At 42.6% G+C, this 22,888-nt stretch overlaps 1 protein-coding gene across 2 annotated transcripts in view; it reads left to right on the top strand.

Moving 5' to 3' along the window:
* The window catches only part of RCCD1 (RCC1 domain containing 1), a 154,143-nt gene that overhangs the window by 45,611 nt on the left and 85,644 nt on the right, over positions 1 to 22,888 (top strand). For both annotated transcript variants that reach the window (XM_086958178.1, XM_086958177.1), the window contains exon 5: positions 1,819 to 2,001. In XM_086958178.1, the coding sequence (XP_086814304.1) occupies positions 1,819 to 2,001 (183 nt within the window). The remainder of the gene's footprint in view (positions 1 to 1,818; positions 2,002 to 22,888) is intronic.

Below are 22,888 nucleotides of genomic sequence, written 5' to 3'. Positions count from 1 at the left end.
CCACAGCCCACCCACCATGCTGAACTTTCTCTTATTATTTGTTAAGTTCCATCACTTGAGCTCCTGGAAACGCTCCACTGCAGCTCACTCCCAGACAACCAGAAAGCAGTCACATACCTCCCACTCTTCACTGCCTCCTAATATCCGTTCCCTTGAAAGCCTCCCCACTTTCCAAAAGGCTATTAAGACCCTCCTGATACCCTCTGTTTAGTTCACCTTCCTCCCTCCTTTCCCAGCTTAGGTGGGATTCTGTGATTCTTCTTAGCGCCGGGACGCCTCTTCGCTGGGGCAGCTGTTTGCGCTTTACCAAAACCTTAGAATAGAATAGAATAGAATAGAATAGTACTGCCCTAAAATCCTCACTGTATCTGATCAAGTACCAAAGTAACAAATGGGTTTGGGATGAAAATGATGTTAGTTCAATTAATACCTATTCAGATTTACTTTCAAGCCAGAGGATTTTACATACAAAAAGACGAAATATAGTAGAAGGGAGTGACTCTGCCTTCGTCGAAAATCACTTGGCCAAATTTGTCTTCTCTGCTATAAAGAGGGAGGTGTTGAAAAAATGAACCAGCTGCAGCAGTTTCCTGTGATAGAAGAGGGTCATAACCAGGATACAATTATGCTTTCGAATACAACGAAGATTTCCACAGCAGGTGTATTAAAGCTACACCATTTTAAATCACACGTTGACCTATATTCTATGTCTAAAAACTATATAAATGGAGAAAACGAGCTACACTTTCCAAGTTTTGAAGCTGCATTAGTTCATGTCATATCTAAATGTGGTGGTCATAAAGTTTATTCTTCCAATTTCAGCAGCTAAATATATATCCTAACTGCAAAGACCATTATTTTAGGGTTTTCACTGAAGATGTAAACTCTGATATATAGAACTGATTAATGCTTCTTTTGCTTAGTCGAACTGATCCTGGCCAGATATTGTCTTGTTCCCGTTCTAAGAGATGGGGTGCTGTGGAAACTAAACTCACATCCCATCTGTTCTTTGAAGAGCATATAAAGTGTCAAGCCATAAAGCAGTACCTAAAAGTCTACTTCTTTAGCTCATTAGCTGCATAGTTAGACAACTTGTAAATAGCAGGTCAATGATGACTGATATACAGAATCAAGCAAATGGTCTACTCCCATTGATAAGTTGTCAGTCATTTAAATATGCTGCTGTCTTATGACTCTGCCAGTAAACACACATGCTTTGTGCAGCAAGAGAGCTATCAATTGGTTCCTTGTCCCCTAGACACCAACACTCCTCATATCTTTTATTGTTTTCTCATTATTCAGCTTTCCTTCTGGTTCTCTTATATTTTGTATTTGCTCTAGTAACTCTATGCATTAAGAAGTGCAATTAATCAAGTGGATAACTATTGCAGACATGTTGCCTTGTTTTTGTCTTATTTACACCCTGCCCCACTTTACCCTTTATTCTACCACCTGGAGGTAACGAATTGCAATCCAGGGCTTCAAAATCGGCCAATAAAGGGAAAATGCAAATAAAAGCGAATTGCGAATATGAACTCATGCTCATGTTGTATTTCTTCTAGTGCTTTCAATAAAATGTTTAGCCAACAGTAATCACTTAGTCAGAGTTGTCAATGTTATTTTTTTTATAACACAAGGATGAGCTGATATTTTGTAGCCAAATCATACAACAGCTAAAGACTGCTTGAAATGTACTACAGGTTTCTAAATGTTGTTTCTTACGTTTTCAAATTATGTTTTGCTATTATCAGTAATGCAGTGTGAAAAGATCCCATTGTGGCTATAACAATCACTTTGATCTATTTTTATTTACTCAAGTGGCTGGAGACCTATATATATGGGGATGGAATGAATCTGGCCAGCTTGGCCTTCCCTCGAAGAAACTGATAGAAGACAGCATACATGTACCTCGCATTACACAAAAAGAGCTTCTCCAAGGGCCACCGGGCTCACCCTCCAAAATAGCCGAAAAGACAACTGCTACTGAAGAAGGAAATGCTGGTGAGAATGGTTTGATATAGTTGGAGTTGCTTGAATTCTAATGTAATCTTTTGTATAGTTTGTGCAAGTAGACATGCATATATGGGTAAATAAAAAGAGCAAAGCTAAGATATTTAATGAATAATCTAATCACAAGTCCTCCCGCTCGACCAATTTCGTTTATATTTTGAAGATCAAGACATTGACATGATGACATAATTCTAGAACAAAATAAAAATGAACGCAGAGAGTGGCAGCCTAAATTAATTCCTCTACAGGAAAGAGCAAGAATGGATTAACAAATTAGACACAATTTATAGACGTTTAAATGATATGTGTTCTTTTAAAGCGCACTATCACCCTCACAGAGGTATCTTGGCGCTGAGTATGTGTGTTACCTTGCACTGCCTAGGATAGGTTGAATAATTCAAAAGCTAAGTCATTGGCTTCATGTGGAATTCAAGAAGCCAGGAGGAGGCTCTGATGTGAGGTGCTTTAGAACACTCATCCTCATAATCTGTTTTTGTGTATGCATAGAATGTGTGCTGCTTGGGTGATGGGTAAAGGAGATGGTACTGTTCAAGTAGGTGGGGACTAAGCTGTGTTGTGCCTTGAATGTGTGTGGGAGGAGTTTGAAATGAGCGAATTTGTGTATGAGGAGCCATTGGAGATCCCTGAGGTGTGGTGTGATGTGAGTTCTGTGAGGGAGGTTGAAAATGAATCTGGCTGCAGTGTTTTGGATGGTATGTAGTACTTTGGTTAGTTGCTTGGTGTTTTTGGCATAGACGGTTTTCCAATAGTTAAATCTGCTGGAGACTAGGCTGTAGTGTCAGTTGTTTTTGGTCTTGCTTGGGAGTCATTTGAAGATCTTTCCTCAGCATCTTCAGGGTGTGGAAGCAGGATGAAATGACAGCGTTGACTTGTTCAGTTTGCTGTTGAGGGTCCTGTTGAAGATGCTGGGTTCAGGTTCAGCCAGCCACCAGTAGGAGTCCCATGTTGAGGTGTTCTTGTTGAAGATCTGTCTTGTCAGTGTACTTGAGACAGTTGGCTTTGATCAGTTTGCGACTTTGGTCATGCAGGCGGTGAACTTGTTTCTTGTGTTGAGGATCTTGTCTGAGAGGGAGAGTGTGAGTTGAGTATTATTGGCGTAGGAAAGGATGTTGATGCTGTGTGCATAGAAAACGCTGGCAGAGAGATCATGTGGAGAAGTGTGGCTCACTGGTTAGAGGAGTCAGACCTGGAAGCAGAGGTCAGCCCGGGACCAGGGTTCACTTCCCAGCTCGGCGGGTCTTGAGTCCGAAAAAATGTCCACGGACTCGACAATTCTCGCTCCGGTGCCTACTCGATTCATGGGTTCACACTCTGCGACTCTGGGCAATAGCTTGCTTAATCTCCACAACGGCCCCTCGCGGTGGGATGCCTGGCTTTCACCTTGTGGATACCCTGCCGGGGTTATCTCACAGGGGAATACCAGGACGGGTTCCCTAAGCAAGCGCTTAGATACCGGGTCGGTGATTTGCGCTATATAAATACATGTACATTTACATTTACATGTACGTCTTTGACGAGAGAGTTAGGCTGAGCAATGAATCATGACATATTTTGTAGATGAGTTTGCTTACATTCATTAAGGTGCCCGGCTGACAGCTTGTGTTCTATCCGCTAATATGGAGCAGATCCAGCGGGGAACCGGTCCATAAATGCCCATCTCATGCAGGCGTCTGATGAATATAGAGTGTGAGACCCTGTCAAATGCTGCTGAGGCGTCAAGGAGAATGAGGGCTGCTGTGTTTCCTCTGACAAGGATCATACAGATGTTGTCTGTGGCAGTACTTTTGCTGTCTCTATACTGTGGTTTTACCTGAATCCAGACTGTGTGGCATTGAGGAGCTGGTGGTTGCTGAGTTTGTGGTGAGGGATTGGTAGACTGGTTTCTCTATGACCTTGGCCAGGCATGCTAGAAGGGAGATAGATCTGCAGTTGGAGAGTGTGGCTAGGTCAATGGATGTTTTCTTGAGCAGGGGAAGGATAACGGTGTGTTTCCAGGTGCTGGGAATGTGGCTGAGTCGATAGAGGCATTGGTTGTCTGTTGTTAGGTGTAAGCTGATCGGTAGAAGTACTTTGGTAAAGGTGTAGTGGGGACATCTGTCATATGGGGCCCTTAAGTGGTTGGTTTTCATAATAACCGCGGTTTTGATGGTGGTGATGGCAGGCCATGAGGTCATGGTTAATGTTTCAGACCAATTGGGTTGCCACAGTTACTGGATTTGGTTGAGGATCGAAGTTGTAATATGAGGAAGTCATTTTGTTGCAGAAGAATTTCGAGAGCTTGTTGCAAAGGTCTTGCATGGGGGGGATGTTGCTAGTGTTGGGTAGGAGGCGTGGCAATATCTTTGATGGTGCAGGTTTCCTTGCTGCTGTTTGTGCCGGCTCCAATGCGGTCTGCACGAGCTGTGTGCTTGGTGTTCCAGATCTGCTTGTGGTATCTTAGGGCGGATCAGAAAATATCTTTATCTGTGGTGGTATGCCTTGCACTCTATTTGTGCTTCAGTTGCATATAATGGTGTTTCGCCCACCATGGTTCCTCTGTGTACCAGCGGGCATGTGGTTGAGTCTTGAGGTGGTGGTGCATGAGGGGGGCCAGGTTGTCGGCACATGCAGTAATATAGCTGTTGATGTTCTTTATGGCTTTCGGCAAGTTGCTTGTGTATTCAGGCTAGTAGGACGAAAGCCCACTCCTCTTCTGTGATGCTTTTCCGACTGCAGCAGGTGGGTCCGATGGTATGTTTGTAGTGGTGCAGGATGTGTATGCAGAAACTGACAATGGCATGGTCTGTCCATGTCATAGTTGCTGGCTTATTGACTGTGATGGTGCTGATTAAGGAGAAATTCAGGTCCAATAGCTATCCAACGAAGGGGGTGGGGTCAGTAACAAGTTTTGTGTGGCCGAGGTTTTCTAGCAGTGCTGTACAGTTTGAGATAGTGTGGTCTTCTAAGTGAAAGTTAAGGTCTTCAAGGAGGATGAAGATACTGATGTTGATGAGGAGTGCAACAAAGTCTATGATGTTGCTGGTGAAATTGCTACAGGGTTCTGGTAGTCTGTAATTATGAGGGCCCTGCCTAGGGAGAAGTTGACTGTGATGAGATCATTGTAGCTGGTGGGGGTGTTTGTGTAGGTAGTGCAGCTGATGCGTATTTGAATATGGTGACGGCTCAACTCCCGAGCTTATGCTGGCGGTCTTACCTGGTGAGACATATATCTAATAGCCAGTAAGGGTGGCTGTAGCGATGTCTGGTGCATGATGTGAATGATCCCTCTTTGTTAGGTTATGCGGTGTGGTAGCAGTATGGCGAGCGGAGGCAGGGGTTGAGAGCACAGAGAAGCACAGCAGGATAGTAGTGGGTAAGGATCAATAGGAGGACCATTGTCCTGGTGTTGGGTGCAGTCTAGGCATGGACAGGTACAGACTGGTTTGCCTTTGTCAAAGCTGTGGCATTTGTACTCACTGTGGACTCGTTTAACCGCATGCGCGCTAGCGGAATTCCGCTCGCACGCTGGGTTTTAAAAAAACGCACTTTACGTGACGAGCTGGGCTCGTCATCAGCGTGCGAGGAGGCTACGCCATGACGAGCCCAGCTCGTCATCAGCGTCGAAGGGGTTAAGTTGGTCCTGGGGGGGGGGTCAAGTTCATGGTTGATGGGAAATAAAGTCCTCTTTGCCTGGGATCCAGTGATATCACTTAACTGCTGCTCGAGGGTATACCCACTACTCAGCCGCCCATGACCTACACACAAGAATTGATTACTAATTTGTGTCTAGACATATGATACCCCAGGTTAGAGACTGTACGATACACTCCCACTCTCTCTCAGATCACTTCCCATAATGCTAGACATTGAGTGCCAGAGGAACGGTCCAGCTCCTTTCACTTGGCGATTCCTACCTTACACCTAGCTTGATAGTGCGTTTAAGATCGAAATGGCCTAGGCCATAGAAAGTTTTTTTGACATCAATATTGGGTCTCTTCCTTGTTTTCCACTGCATGGCAGTCATTCAAAGTTTATTTTCCGAAGAATAGCGATGGCAAAACACTCCAGAGTCCCCCGTTCTTTCAGAGGCCAGCTTGGAGGGACAATTGAAGGAGCTAGTGAGAGAAGGCTTACAGGGTAGGAAGCACAGGTAAATGATGAATTGAAAACCACTCTGGAGGAATATCACGAGATAGCGAATAGTGAGGTCAAGCATATGGGAAGTATGCAGTAGCTTAACCTGCGGGGAAGGGGAGAGACCTGGCGCAGTCCTGGCGGCACTGCTGTAAAACAGAAGGAATCCAGGCTGTGTGACCGTGATGAGGACAGAGGGTGGTGAACAGATGAGAGACCCAGATACAATTGCAGACAGATTTCATCAGTATTACCGAGACCTCTGTAGAGCTAGAACGACAGCACAGGAGGCAGGAATTCAAGACTAACTGAAGCATATCAAGATGCCGTGGCTGACAGATGGATGATGGAAAATCATTGGCTAGAATGTGGAAGCGATTGGCTAGAACAGAACAAACTGATAAAATTCAGCGTATTTCAGCATTACAATCAGCACGTAATGTTACACCAAGTTGAGGATTCCACAAATATCATTAATACAGGTAAGGAAGGCATGTGAGTTGGAGATTATTTCATAGCTGCACTTGAGGTGAACAGGTAGTGAATGTAAGTAAACAAGTTGCTTAAGGGATTAGTGACAACTGTCAGTGCTCACCCATTAACATTAAAGTTCAAGTATAGGTGTGAAAGACACCAGTAGTACTATGTAGCGTACATTAAGTGACTAACGTCTTAATCTAAATCTATGTTCTTGAAAGAGATGACGGCCTGTGTCTTAAAACATATTTACAGTGATTTTACTTTTAAAATAATGCCTTTATTCATAGATTTTCATTGTAATATCTTAAGCAAAGAAGTAGTTCTTTCCCTACACAAATTTGAATACCTGTACCTTGCACCTTGTTTCCAAAGCATAACATTCATAATACTATGTGTTCTGGTCAACTGAAGCGGTTGGAATGAACTTTTTCTTGATACACCATATTGCAAACAAATATTTTGACACTGTACATATAATATGTTGGCTTGTATTAATTTTGAAAATGCTCAGATCCTCCGTATGCCGAGCAAACCCCAAATTTCTACAAATAGTCATGATCCATTTTGACCTGGCCAGTCTGTACCTTGCGTAAATGAACATAACATGTGCCGTGGTTTCAGTAGCCATGCCACAGGTCAGACCTAAACTTCTTCACTGTAAGACGATGCCCATTTATTGGAGAACGGTACAAAAGGGGGTGGTGATGGACGGAGCATCTGAATCAATCAAACACTCACACCCAGTCAAAAGATCTGGGTTTAATCCATCACCGTTCTTTAGCCCACTCTGCCACCCCAGTTCAGACATGGCTATATGCAAATCAGTCCGACCCTGTGCCTCATGGGAACAGTCCAGCCTGAACTGCCAAGCCATGTCTTCCCTGGACCGGAAACAAGCTTCCGAGGAGAAGGCACGCAGGGTTAGGGACCCATGTCTAAACTGCAGATACAGCTTTCTGGAAAGATTGGGCTCCACCTTATCCATGAACATTTCAGCTTTAAATATGGCCTAATGCTGTTGAAACCCATCCGTCAGTGCACCCAGACAAGAACTTGCTGGTAGACTGTCTACTCTTAGCTTTTTGAAACTTTCCTTTTAGGTCTCTTTTTGATTTATGCATGAATGTTCCCTCCATATTATCTCACATCCGACTTCAAATTTCAAGTCTACTATTTTCATAAATTGGACAAAAGTGTGTGTGTTTTTTCAACCCAACTACTAGATATGAGGCTGGAGTAGAGGAAAATGGTGGGGTGATGGGTAGGGGGCTGTGGTGTCTTGCAATATCTTAGGACGGAACCCATTTGGCTACTAGCGGACTCCATAGAGCTGTGACATAGGTCTCAAAGCACAATGCCATGAAAGCTCGTTTAGAATGTTGGGTTCATAGTTACACACTGCAGAATAAAGCAGCGTAATACTAAGCTCCATGTGTGGCATGGTTATTGCAAGTACCCAGGCTGGGAAGACGCTACAAATGGTGACGAGTAGGGGATGAGTAACCCGAAGAATGTCTGTTTTCTCCCAGAGAGTTTGCCATGGTCCAAGCAAACTACTTGTGTGTGCATTGTGTGTTGTTATCGAAGATTGGAGTCGACGCTTCATAAATGTGAAGTCAAAGTGCAACTCCAGCAGCTGTAAAGAACTTAAAGACAACGGGCGCATTGTAAAGAATTTAGACGTTCATGATAGAGAACCTGATTGTCAGGCCATACATAAAGGTACCCGCGCTGCCACATAAAATAAAGTTGTATCTGAGACGGAGCAATTCTTTTACAAGGTGGTATCAAATTGATGCATGCAGAAGTTTGGGCTGGCAGATTAAGCAAAAAAGAAGTATATGGTCATTGCACTTACCAAAGCCTTGAAGAGCGAAGCTCCACCACCTCAGTACTGGGCGAGGACACCCAAGAAGAAACATGTGGGTTGTGCTTACCGAGCTGTACGATTCCTAAAGTGCCCTACCACCAAAGCTGCCTAGTGACAGCTAGGAATAACTCCAAAGGACTCCAGCAAGTGAAGGCTCCAATGGAGACCGTGTAGAAGGTCACAGTTTCCCTGATTGTCCATGACTTTTCCTGAGGCTGGTCTCCCTCGCAAGCCTTAGAAATGGGACGCGTGATGCCGGCTCAGATGAACAGCCAACGGGAGCTGTAAGAGATCCACCTTCAAGGTTAGCCACATATCTAATTAGTTATCATGCTGCCGCCTTTTTGAAACTCCCACCCCCATTCGATAGTGCCATAAAAGAAAATATTGGAAACAGATGGTCTGCTGGGTAGAGACATTTTAAGATTTCATTGATGCGCTTCTAGAGACTTATGACAAAAAGATGATCAGATATCTCAAAAATCTTGCTGGCAAAGGTGTAAAAGACGTCATGAAGAAAATACCTCGAACTGATGAAAAAAGCACGTTTTATCAGAGTAAAGAAACTCTGAATCTAAAATTCAATCCAGTACCAAATGTTGATTATGAAAGATATATTTTCAGTCAAGTTTGCCAAAGAGTGGGTGAAACCATGATGAATTTGTGGAGAGACTTGACCAAACACTGTAAGTTCAATGAATTTAACGACGAAGAAGCTATGCAGCTTACAGTTATTGATGGATGTTTGTCAGACTCATTCAGACGACATGTTGGGAGAATCTCTTAATCTGGAGCGCGTGTTAATGGCTTCCCGAGCTGAGTAGCGTGCTGAAAGGCAAGCCACAGAAATGGAGGCTAGAGGTGTCCAAGGTAAATCAGTCATGACTTCAAAAGGAAGCCAGAAATCCAAAAGCATTGCAAAAGGCACTTAAGGAATATGATAGGCAGGGTCTGACCAGGGATGCCTGGGAGCTGGCGGGAACTGGGGGCGGCGATCTGGAGGAACAAGAATGAAGTAGATGCTCAACGACTCGCAACATGTATGAACAGTTATGCTGTACATGCTCTGTAGATAGTTGTGCAATTGATCGATACGGAATGTCACAGAGACCAAGCACTAAGGTTTGTTTGTTGACATGGAATATCAGGGGTCTAAATGACTTTCGGAAGCTTCAAAGGGTGGTGGGATATCTTGCAAGGCATGGGATTGACGTTGTGTTGCTGCAGGAGTCCCATCTCCCTGCAGACAGCAAAATGCCGAGGCCATAGAAAGTTTTTTTGACATCAATATTGAGTCTCTTTCCTGTTTTACACTGCATGGCAGTCATTCAAAGTTTATTTTTCGAAGAATAGCGTTGGCAAAACACTCCAGAGTCCCCCTTTCTATCAGAGGGAGGTTAGCCAGCTTGGAGGGACGATTGAAGGAGCTAGAGAGAGAGGCCTTAGAGGTTAGGAAGATCAGGTAAATGATGAATTGAAAACCACTTTGGAGGAATATCATGAGATAGTGAATAGTGAGGTCAAGCATATGGGAAGTATGCAGTAGCCAGAACGTACAGGGAAGGGGAGAGACCTGGCGACACTGCTGTGAAACAGAAGGAATCCAGGCTGGGTGACCGTGATGAGGACAAAGGGTGGTGAACAGATGAGAGACCCAGATACAATTGCAGACAGATTTCATCAGTATTACTCTGACCTCTGTAGAGCTAGAACGACAGTACAGGAGGCAGAAATTCAAGACTATCTGAAGCATATCAAGATGCAGTGACTGACAGAAGAACACAGGGAATATTTAGTGCAGCCACTAGATGCTGAAGAGATACTTGAGGCACTTAAAACTATGAGATCGGTAGCTCCCCGGACAGTATGGTCTTAATTTTTCTTTTTATAAAGAATTCAAGGAGTTGCTCATTCCACACCTTCCCCCATCATTCGAGGAAATGGGGGGCGAAGGGAGAATGCCTCCTTTCATGAGGGAAATTTTAATAGGCACAATTCTAAAACCGAGTAAACCTCTAAACAAATGCTCATCTTATAGACCACTGTCACTTATCAACGTTGTCACTAAGATATTTGCAAAGATGTTAGTTAACAGATCAGCGCCGTTGGTCACACTGATGGACACTCCAGAACATTCGGGATTTGTACCTCGGCGCAATCTGTCTTGTAACCTGCAAACTGTGTTTGGGGCAATAAAACACATCAAACAAGACGTCAAAGATGCTGTGGTCTTCCTGGATGCAGAGAAGGCCTTTGACACTGGTGAGTGGCCCTTTATGTGGGCAGTATTGAGGAGGCTGGGAGGGGAGAGATATTTTTACAACTGACGTCAGTCCTGTATAATGTTTCTGCAACCATGATTAGAGTCAGAGACATGGTAACTGAGCCATAGCGATATCTAGGGGCACCTGCCGAGGATGCCCACTATTGTCTTTGCCAAATGCCCTGGTGGCCGAATCCTTAGCCTGTGCTCTGAGGGAGTAGCATGGGCAAAGAGGAATTCGCTTCCCGGGATATAACCTCCTAGTGTCTGCGTACGCAGATGACACTCTTCTGTATGTTAGAGACCCGCGGTCTAACCTGTCTCCTGTTCTGCGCGAAGTCCTGCGATATGGGGCTCTCTCCGGCCTTAAAATTAATTGTGTATTCGGAACAATGGTCCTTACATTAACCAATACACAAAAGGAATAAATATAGGCTAAAATTAGTACTATATTTTGAATGTCCAGCTGGACAAAAAGTTTAATACCTCATTAAATTATTGATAGACATAAATACAATACAACAATAATAAGGGACACAGTCCTGTATCCTACACAAAAACACAATACATATACATATAAAACAAAGACTTTTCAGGCGAAACAAAAAGGCTTGGAGCCTGCACCATTATAAATTTGTAAAGAACTGCCCAGACTGCGACAGAGACCGCAGTAACGAGTCAAGCGGAGTAATGCCATGGCCATGTATGAAGGTAGCATAGAGCTATCTACACATGCAATCCAGCGTCCTATTAATTGTTTAAGACTAGATTCATATAAATGTGGCCCCAGCGCTCGGCTGACGCCAAAACTGTTATAAAAGATTTGCGAGTCTTTATCGGCATATACGCATTTGCCATGCTTCATTCTGATCAGGGTCCTGCTTTTAGCTCTCGAGTTTATAAGGAGGCCATGACCAGCTTGGGCATTGGATTGTGATTCTCTTATCCATTTCATCCTGAGGGAAATAGTGTAGTGGAACGAAAAAACCGAGACATGAAGCAATCTATAACAGCAAAGGTATTAGGTTCGGGTGATGGGTGGGTCAAACATTTAATAAGTGTCCAACGTAATGTTAACAACCTGCCAAGAAATTCTCTAAAAGGTTTCAGCCTGTACGAACTATTGTTCGGAACTAGAATGCATGTTCAGGACTTAGATAGTCTTGCTTCAGTGGTAGAAGATAAGAATAAAGACTTTGATATCAAAGATCGTTTGGCTGTTTTACAGGACTTAAATGAAACAAGAAAAGCCCTGAGCAACATACAGTTAAAACAACAGCCAACGACCACTGAAGACACACCACCTGTCCCAGCAAGACCTGTCTGGATTCCAAAGATTAGGGATCTGGTCAGAGAGAAAATAGCGGTGAAGAAGGAATTTGGGCCTTCTTACAGAAAAGCAGTACCTGTCTTAGCAATCAACGGAACAATATCAGTAGTACTACCGCCCCTTGCTGGTAAAAAGGAGAACAGAGTTGTATCAAGCGACCTGGTAAAACCACAATCATGTGGCCTATAATCAACAGCAGGCCCAGTGGACTCCCAAGAAGTAACAGAATACCCAAATTTGCGAGTATCCAAGAGGTTCAAACTGAAAGACTAATCACATTTGATAAACCTGCAGTGAATAAAAAAGGACTATGCAGAAATGCAATGGAACTTGTCCCTCTTGAAATGCAGATTGAAACAGTTCGTCATGACACACCAGTCTACAATGATGTAGCATCAGAATGTGCTAATGAAAGGCAAATTGAGAAAACAATTCCAACAATTGACAGAACTGCATCTGGCTACTTCATCAATTTCGATAACTTTTCTGAAGATCAAAGCGACCCTGAAGTGACGCCAGAAACAAAGACTTTTAAAGAAAAAGCAACAGAACTCTTTCATCAACTCAAAGAAACCTATCTTATTTCTCCATGGTTAGAATTTTGGATTGGGCTAGGTGTATTTTTCCTCCTGCTTTGGCTCATCATGGTACTTTGCTTGGGAAAATTCATTGAGGGAAAATACAGGACACAGCAAGTCAGAACATCAACTTAGTTCTGAAACCACACAGATCATCTCACGTGGAGAAAAGAGAACTATCATCAGTAAATGTCACAGCCATTCCAATACCCGGCGGGGTAGTTTGGGACAAGACAGACTATGAAATATATGGCCCGGTCGAGATCTTGAAATATCCTCACCAGTTCAAGGTTTCATTAAGTGACTTTGTAAAACCGAGTACATTCTCTGATGATTGGGACTTTAAAAGTATAAATGATATGATGTCAGATTTGGTGCTCTCAGCAAAATTTACAGAACATGATTATTTTCAAGGTTCATCTAATTATGAACAGATGTACTGTTTTTCAAATTATGCAGACCACTACTTACATAAATCTGCCCAACCTAGAAATGTTTTTTAAATATAACCAATGGGAACATTGTGCTACTCCACCTAAAAGCAGTTCAAAAACATTCTATGAGAAATTCCAATACTTCTCATTGTTCAACACAAGTAATGCAGAAACATTTTATTATAAACTGTTGGATAAAACAGGGACGAAAACCATGCTGACAAATACTAAATTGATACATTCAGAAGCATTTTATGAAAAAATGATTACATTTGGTTTTGATTTCTGGAAAAATAACATTGAAACAAAAACCATCTGGGGTACAAAAGATTGGCAGGTACAAGGCCTAGAAACACTATTTCGAACCTGCATGATCCCAGAACAAATAATGTTCTTGAATGACACAATTCAACAAACAACCTGTCTTGGCCAAGCTAAGATTAAAGACCTTAATAAACCGTCTATTCCAAAGCCAATACCTGATAATGCAACCACAGATATTGAAATAGACGTATCCCAAATTTTAAATGAAAACAGAACACATCCTGATTGGAAAAAGTGGTTAATCTGGCCTACATACACGAATAACTGTCAAGATAGATTTCTGAACAAATCACAGGGGTTGAAAATGTCCAGACCAGACCCTAGATACTCCCAGAGACAACATCCAGGGATAGTAACAACATACAGTGTAGGGAAACTCTGCCTTGAATGGCTACAAACATCCACACTGGCACAAATTAAACAACACTTGTCTTTACTTAAAGATGGTGCTGACTTGCGCGATTTCATTATGGGACCACGCAAACAGCATCAAAAACGTTTCATAGCGGCCAGCATATATGCGGCATACAACGAGGCTTGGAAAGAAATTAAAATTGAAACAGCCGAGAAAAAAAGAGAAATTGATCGTATTAATTTGGAAAAATCACTTTCTGTTATGGACAATGGGTTAATGACTCTGTCCTCCAGAATATATTCCCTGGACAGTATTGTATCATCTGCTATTGATATAATAGACCAGGACTTGCTAATGTTACAACATGGCCAGTCCCAATTACGTTCTATTGTACAGCTAGGCTGGACGTTGCAAAATCTTCGTTCAGGCTATGTGCCATGGCGTTTAATCAACGCAACGTCATTGTTTTCCATATTTAACCTTACTGATAAACAAATCAGTTTGGCACAGAAAGGAGCAGACTATATGTATAGGCATTTATATAGCGCACTACTTACCCGTAGGGTCCCAAGGCGCTTCGACCGCTGCGAAACCCTTCCTGGCTTCCCTGAGAGATGGTCCCTTAATGGGTATCTCCAGGGTGAGACCAGGCATCCCCGGCGGTCTGGTGGGGCCGTTAGTGAAGATGAGGCAAGCTAATGCCCAGAGTTGCCGAGTGTGATCGCTGATCAGAGTGGGCACCGAGGCGAGAGAATTATCGAGTCCGCTGACCCTGGTCCAGAAACCTGCCGCGCCGGGAATCGAACCCTGGTCCCAGGCCGTCCTCTGCTCTCGGGTCTGCCGCCTCTAACCAGTGAGCCACACTACTTCACTCCTGAGCATCGAAAAACTTGAGAGATTACCATCGACACTGTCAGAAAGACCTGTCATTGAATGGATAATACATGGGATTATCAAAATTCCGATAACAACTTTCCAATTTAAAAATTGCCTTGAATATATACCGGCAGGCCAATATGAAAAGTTGGGTAAAGGACACATTAAGTCATCATGGAAATTACCTTATACACACACATGTTATAGTGAGAACATCAAAAATGTATTTCTTAGTGGTAATGAGTGTAAACATTCACTAAGCGGTATACTTTTGTGCCAAGGTATTAACTTACATGGGGACTGTGAGGGTACTTCAAACAACCTTTCATGCCACCAGCATGGCACACCTGCAGCACAAATAGAGCCATTCTTTAGGCAACTTTCTAACGGGAGTTACGTTCTAATAACGGATCACAGCTGTTGTGGCTTGGTGCCAGGGAAAGCATATCTCTTAAGCGTGAGTTCCTTGGTCACTTGCTGTATGCAAGCATTGTATCCAAACGGCCCTGGAGACTCAGTGACTCCGATTTGGCCTAATTTGGAAGTCTCTTCTATACGAATTGATACTTTAAGCAGAATGAAGTCTGTACTTTTGCAGACAACAGTGCCCATCACGTCATCAAAAGAGACGTCCTATTAATTGTTTAAGACTAGATTCATATAAATGTGGCCCCAGCGCTCGGCTGACGCCAAAACTGTTATAAAAGATTTGCGAGTCTTTATCGGCATATACGCATTTGCCATGCTTCATTCTGATCAGGGTCCTGCTTTTAGCTCTCGAGTTTATAAGGAGGCCATGACCAGCTTGGGCATTGGATTGTGATTCTCTTATCCATTTCATCCTGAGGGAAATAGTGTAGTGGAACGAAAAAACCGAGACATGAAGCAATCTATAACAGCAAAGGTATTAGGTTCGGGTGATGGGTGGGTCAAACATTTAATAAGTGTCCAACGTAATGTTAACAACCTGCCAAGAAATTCTCTAAAAGGTTTCAGCCTGTACGAACTATTGTTCGGAACTAGAATGCATGTTCAGGACTTAGATAGTCTTGCTTCAGTGGTAGAAGATAAGAATAAAGACTTTGATATCAAAGATCGTTTGGCTGTTTTACAGGACTTAAATGAAACAAGAAAAGCCCTGAGCAACATACAGTTAAAACAACAGCCAACGACCACTGAAGACACACCACCTGTCCCAGCAAGACCTGTCTGGATTCCAAAGATTAGGGATCTGGTCAGAGAGAAAATAGCGGTGAAGAAGGAATTTGGGCCTTCTTACAGAAAAGCAGTACCTGTCTTAGCAATCAACGGAACAATATCAGTAGTACTACCGCCCCTTGCTGGTAAAAAGGAGAACAGAGTTGTATCAAGCGACCTGGTAAAACCACAATCATGTGGCCTATAATCAACAGCAGGCCCAGTGGACTCCCAAGAAGTAACAGAATACCCAAATTTGCGAGTATCCAAGAGGTTCAAACTGAAAGACTAATCACATTTGATAAACCTGCAGTGAATAAAAAAGGACTATGCAGAAATGCAATGGAACTTGTCCCTCTTGAAATGCAGATTGAAACAGTTCGTCATGACACACCAGTCTACAATGATGTAGCATCAGAATGTGCTAATGAAAGGCAAATTGAGAAAACAATTCCAACAATTGACAGAACTGCATCTGGCTACTTCATCAATTTCGATAACTTTTCTGAAGATCAAAGCGACCCTGAAGTGACGCCAGAAACAAAGACTTTTAAAGAAAAAGCAACAGAACTCTTTCATCAACTCAAAGAAACCTATCTTATTTCTCCATGGTGAGAATTTTGGATTGGGCTAGGTGTATTTTTCCTCCTGCTTTGGCTCATCATGGTACTTTGCTTGGGAAAATTCATTGAGGGAAAATACAGGACACAGCAAGTCAGAACATCAACTTAGTTCTGAAACCCCACAGATCATCTCACGTGGAGAAAAGAGAACTATCATCAGTAAATGTCACAGCCATTCCAATACCCGGCGGGGTAGTTTGGGACAAGACAGACTATGAAATATATGGCCCGGTCGAGATCTTGAAATATCCTCACCAGTTCAAGGTTTCATTAAGTGACTTTGTAAAACCGAGTACATTCTCTGATGATTGGGACTTTAAAAGTATAAATGATATGATGTCAGATTTGGTGCTCTCAGCAAAATTTACAGAACATGATTATTTTCAAGGTTCATCTAATTATGAACAGATGTACTGTTTTTCAAATTATGCAGACCACTACTTACATAAATCTGCCCAACCTAGAAATGTTTTTAAATATAACCAATGGGAACATTGTGCTACTCCACCTAAAAGCAGTTCAAAAACATTCTATGAGAAATTCCAATACTTCTCATTGTTCAACACAAGTAATGCAGAAACATTTTATTATAAACTGTTGGATAAAACAGGGACGAAAACCATGCTGACAAATACTAAATTGATACATTCAGAAGCATTTTATGAAAAAATGATTACATTTGGTTTTGATTTCTGGAAAAATAACATTGAAACAAAAACCATCTGGGGTACAAAAGATTGTCAGGTACAAGGCCTAGAAGCACTATTTCGAACCTGCATGATCCCAGAACAAATAATGTTCTTGAATGACACAATTCAACAAACAACCTGTCTTGGCCAAGCTAAGATTAAAGACCTTAATAAACCGTCTATTCCAAAGCCAATACCTGATAATGCAACCACAGATATTGAAATAGACGTATCCCAAATTTTAAATGAAAACAGAACACATCCTGATTGGAAAAAGTGGTTAATCTGGCCTACATACACGAATAACTGTCAAGATAGATTTCTGAACAAATCACAGGGGTTGAAAATGTCCAGACCAGACCCTAGATACTCCCAGAGACAACATCCAGGGATAGTAACAACATACAGTGTAGGGAAACTCTGCCTTGAATGGCTACAAACATCCACACTGGCACAAATTAAACAACACTTGTCTTTACTTAAAGATGGTGCTGACTTGCGCGATTTCATTATGGGACCACGCAAACAGCATCAAAAACGTTTCATAGCGGCCAGCATATATGCGGCATACAACGAGGCTTGGAAAGAAATTAAAATTGAAACAGCCGAGAAAAAAAGAGAAATTGATCGTATTAATTTGGAAAAATCACTTTCTGTTATGGACAATGGGTTAATGACTCTGTCCTCCAGAATATATTCCCTGGACAGTATTGTATCATCTGCTATTGATATAATAGACCAGGACTTGCTAATGTTACAACATGGCCAGTCCCAATTACGTTCTATTGTACAGCTAGGCTGGACGTTGCAAAATCTTCGTTCAGGCTATGTGCCATGGCGTTTAATCAACGCAACGTCATTGTTTTCCATATTTAACCTTACTGATAAACAAATCAGTTTGGCACAGAAAGGAGCAGACTATACAATCCTGAGCATCGAAAAACTTGAGAGATTACCATCGACACTGTCAGAAAGACCTGTCATTGAATGGATAATACATGGGATTATCAAAATTCCGATAACAACTTTCCAATTTAAAAATTGCCTTGAATATATACCGGCAGGCCAATATGAAAAGTTGGGTAAAGGACACATTAAGTCATCATGGAAATTACCTTATACACACACATGTTATAGTGAGAACATCAAAAATGTATTTCTTAGTGGTAATGAGTGTAAACATTCACTAAGCGGTATACTTTTGTGCCAAGGTATTAACTTACATGGGGACTGTGAGGGTACTTCAAACAACCTTTCATGCCACCAGCATGGCACACCTGCAGCACAAATAGAGCCATTCTTTAGGCAACTTTCTAACGGGAGTTACGTTCTAATAACGGATCACAGCTGTTGTGGCTTGGTGCCAGGGAAAGCATATCTCTTAAGCGTGAGTTTCTTGGTCACTTGCTGTATGCAAGCATTGTATCCAAACGGCCCTGGAGACTCAGTGACTCCGATTTGGCCTAATTTGGAAGTCTCTTCTATACGAATTGATACTTTAAGCAGAATGAAGTCTGTACTTTTGCAGACAACAGTGCCCATCACGTCATCAAAAGAGACGTATGATCTCCAAGTTGCAAGGACGGCGGCAGAGATACATGCACTTTTATCAACAAATTGCCCGGTGCATTTCAAAGAAATGCTCAGCCAAATACTAAATATGTCGAATGCCAGTGGTATCTCGAATGTATTTAAGACAGTTTCTTCGGGACTGTTAACACCATTTGAAGCGGTCCTGGGTATCTTTCCAAATTTTGTACATTCGATTTTTGGCGGCGTACCACTACTTTTGGGACTCGTAGCAGGTATTTTATTTTTGACTCTCCTGCTCCGATATGGAAAACCAAAACGCAGACATGACTCCGGCACGGATGGAAGAAACGATCCTAGCAATACGCTACCGGGACCGCATAACTAGAGTCCTTGGGATAGCTCGGCTACGAGATCTGAATAGGACCTGGTTTCTTTCATTCAGACCTATATGGCAGACCTGCATCTTACCTGTGCTTCGATGTATGCTATGCGGAGAGGAATGCGTGTTAGACACCTCTCTTGCACTACCATCAGCAATACCAATGGACGTCGATACTTTGCTAAGTCCAGTAACGGCTCACGCATCGTGTTGTCCCCAGTGGTTACCAATCCTCATGACGGCATTCGTTGAGACTCCTGCACTACGACTAGGTGGTGGCAGTGAAGCAAGAAATGAAAGCAGCATCACCCAGGTACGACCTTCTGTGAGCATTGCTGATCCTGAAATCGATGATAGCAATCATTCTCACAACTGCCAAGTTACAGCATTATCGAACTTGGTCGAACTGTCACCTGAATATATAGACCAATTCTTTGCGAGCCTGTCTGAAATGATGTTCTCTCCTGAACAGAAACAATAACTTTTTGGGAAAACAATCCTGCACACAGCGTTCCCATGAACTCTGAATTCGACCTTCAGCTTTGAACAACAAAAGCTACTGAAAAACGTTTTTTGAACTATTTTTTCCCCGCTCACCATGAAATTAAATTAAAAAAAATATTTACCTTTTTTCCTGGCACACGTCTTTTGCTTAAAGTAGAACTATTCATAAAGAACAGAGCTTCTATTTTTTGTAGATCTAGAGACAAAATTTTAACTCCGCCTCTAGCACATTTTTAATGCAATAGTATTTAATATGTGATGAAATAGTCTTGCCCTTTTTTTCTGTATTTAGAGACTTTTTCATGTGTAAATCTTCGCAGAATCGTTCAAATAATTACATATGCAATATTTTTGAATGATTACTATGCTTGATAACGTACAGTACCAATTAATTTCCATGTATTTTAAGTACACCATTTCAAATGCAAAATGTATTTTGGGGTGGGTATGAATACACGTGCTTCTTATTGCTTTAGTTTTAGTAACATAAATTCGTGGAGTGGGTGTTGTGTTCTATCTAGGACCCCGATCAATATTGTGACCTCATGCCCCTATACGGCTATAATCAATACATATCCCTATAATGGCATAAACGATCAGCGCCATATTTCAGTAACTCGCCTCTGCAGCTCATGACAGTCCATGACACAGCAGAAGCCACTTCCTTAGATTCCTAGATAACACACCGAGTTCTTTCGACATCGCAAACCCCCCAGCAACCTGGGAAAGCCCCGCTTGCTTTGTTTTGATTAGTAATAGAACTCCTGCGAGCACTGTAAGAACAACCAGTTCTTAGTGACATCTTTATTGACGTCTCATGTCCAAAAACTTACGTCAAACTCGGCACCTTTCAGGTATAAATATACCAACGTTGCCTTAAGCAAGCACACAGTGGTGGTGAATACTGGAGCAGGATAGCTGTCCCTTGCAGAGCCCAGCAGATGCGAGAAGCCCACGGACGCTGCCCCTCCTCCTCCTTGACGCGCTAAGAAAGACGCTGTCTTTTCTCCTGCCGAGAAAATCCAGCTCCGGCGTTTCCAGCCTACCCTTGCGGGTAACTGGGATATCGGGTCCTGAGAGGAGATACCAGACCTCCTGCATTCTACTCCAGAGGTACGGTGCTGACTAAACCCTTAGAGAGAATTCTTGAAACAAACTCTTGGCAAAACCAACTTAACTTAAACTGCTACTTACTTACTCCCTCCCATGTATTAGGCTTATGTCAGGTACACCGGGGTAGGCGTAGTTAGAAGCACCAGTTGAGGTCGTTAGCTAATGTATATATGAATGTATATATTTTATTCATTTTAACCATCTTATGGCTAAGAAACCATATCAATGCTTTTACAGTATTATTTCGTAATACTCCTTTTACTGTACGCAATTTTCATAATAACAAGTCTTGCAATTGTGGCAATTCATTTCTCTTGCATGAGAAGGAAGACTGCTCAATAAATAATATCTTTTATTGAAAAACGCCCGTCTGTCTATTCTCTGCATCCTGGTGAAAGTAAATCTGCACAACTGACTGAGTGAAATAGCTGTCTATTGTTTCACACGACTCTAGAGATTGACTCTTATTCTGAGGAGCAAAGTTGTCATGTTTGGTTGTCATAAGCTGAATCCCTTCTTGTCTGAGCCAGGGAAGCTGATCACTTCCTATTCAGTCAAGAAAGTTTCCAGTGACCTCTGAGCTAGCTGGCGCAAACCTAAATTAAGTCTAACACAGTCAGTAGAGACCTAGAAGACCGCACTCCTACGTCTACACTGCTGTTTATGTTATTCCAATGCGCAGGACCTATAGGGAAAATAGGAACTACACTACATTAGTCGACACATTGATTAGACCTTCACAAGACATCTCTTGTTCAGACCCTCCTACTTTGGATGCCACACTACAATCTATAATGACACCTCAAGAAGAAACACGACAAGATGGTCACAAAGCTGTAGGTGCTACAAGAAAAGTATAGGGTGCAGTCAGAAAGCTGGTTAAGGCATGTAGCTCCATTGGGCCCAAGAACTGTGGCTAAAGAAACAGATCTGGCAGGCACCCTTGCACAGACAGAGGTGCACGAATCACAGCCTATTGATATCCAATAGAAGCTTTGGGACCAGGAAAACCGTCAACGATGCAACAATTTACAAGTACTGGGAGTACCAGATATGCAAAGAAGGAACAGATATTTGTGTATACATAGTGGAACTACTACGCACAGCTTTTCCAGGGCTAGAAGGATGGGACTGGTCCCAAGATGTGCAATGAGTCCCTAGGGTGCCCTATGTTCTGAAACAATCGGTTCGTGAAGATTCAAAGCAGCGAGCAATTCTGGTATATTTTAGGAATTTTCTGCTGAGGTAGTTAATCTTTGAGAAGGCGAGGCTAAGTGGATCAGCGGTGACGTTTCATTCTTTGTCAGACCTGACTTCTGCTGTATAAATGTGGAAAGAAGGTGCAGTTTGCAGCAATTAAGCCCTTTCAAGATAAGGGGGTGCAGGCATATCTTGTGAAACCCCACGACTGAGGGTTAACTGGGGGGCTTTTTTTGAAAACCTTTATTGAGAAATGCGAGTTATTACATGCGCAGGCCCACAACCACAGGGGCCGGCCGCAAAGTAAGCAAGAAACCATAAGTCGAACAACAATGAAATAAAGGAGAAGCTGTGCGACTACCACATGTGGTCATGGGCACCCCAAGGCAAAAGGATACATTAGGTTTTCATTTTTTCAATTTAGATGAAGAAGTAGCGGCGGCTATCTCAAAGGCGTCACACCATCCAGTTTAAGAACAGGAGATGAGGGGGGACGAACCCCGCAAAGCAATCGATATCAGGTGAACACTCACACAGTTATGCAAACAATATGGTCACCGAGGCAGCAACAGAGCTACAGGCAATACAGCAGCAATTGATTTAACAGAGCACCATCCCATACACCCACCCTCTAATGACAGAAAGGCATAGGCAAGTGGAAACGCCTGATAGAAAAAGGAGAAGAAGTAAAAGAGACCGCCAACCCTACTGGAGAGACAGAGTGCCCTCCCAAGAACAGAAAGAAAAAGAAGAGAAAGGGACCATAGAACAAAATAAACTAAAACAACAAACCCTCCCCACACCCACCACCCTGCACACCTGTAATGGCTACGGCCAACCCCACTAACAGCGTGCCTGTCGCCCAGGAACTGCCCCACAGAAGGGAAAAATATAAAGCGTAGGAGGAGAGCGACAAACACACTCCCGGACTCCCTTACCCCCCACCATTGGCAACCTCCCCAAAGCAAATCAACCAACCTTTAAGAGCAAAGAGTA

This window comes from Lissotriton vulgaris, chromosome 2_1 (assembly GCF_964263255.1).
Source record: "Lissotriton vulgaris chromosome 2_1, aLisVul1.2, whole genome shotgun sequence".
NCBI lineage: Eukaryota > Metazoa > Chordata > Amphibia > Caudata > Salamandridae > Lissotriton > Lissotriton vulgaris.
This window is presented reverse-complemented; position numbering and strand designations above follow the sequence as displayed.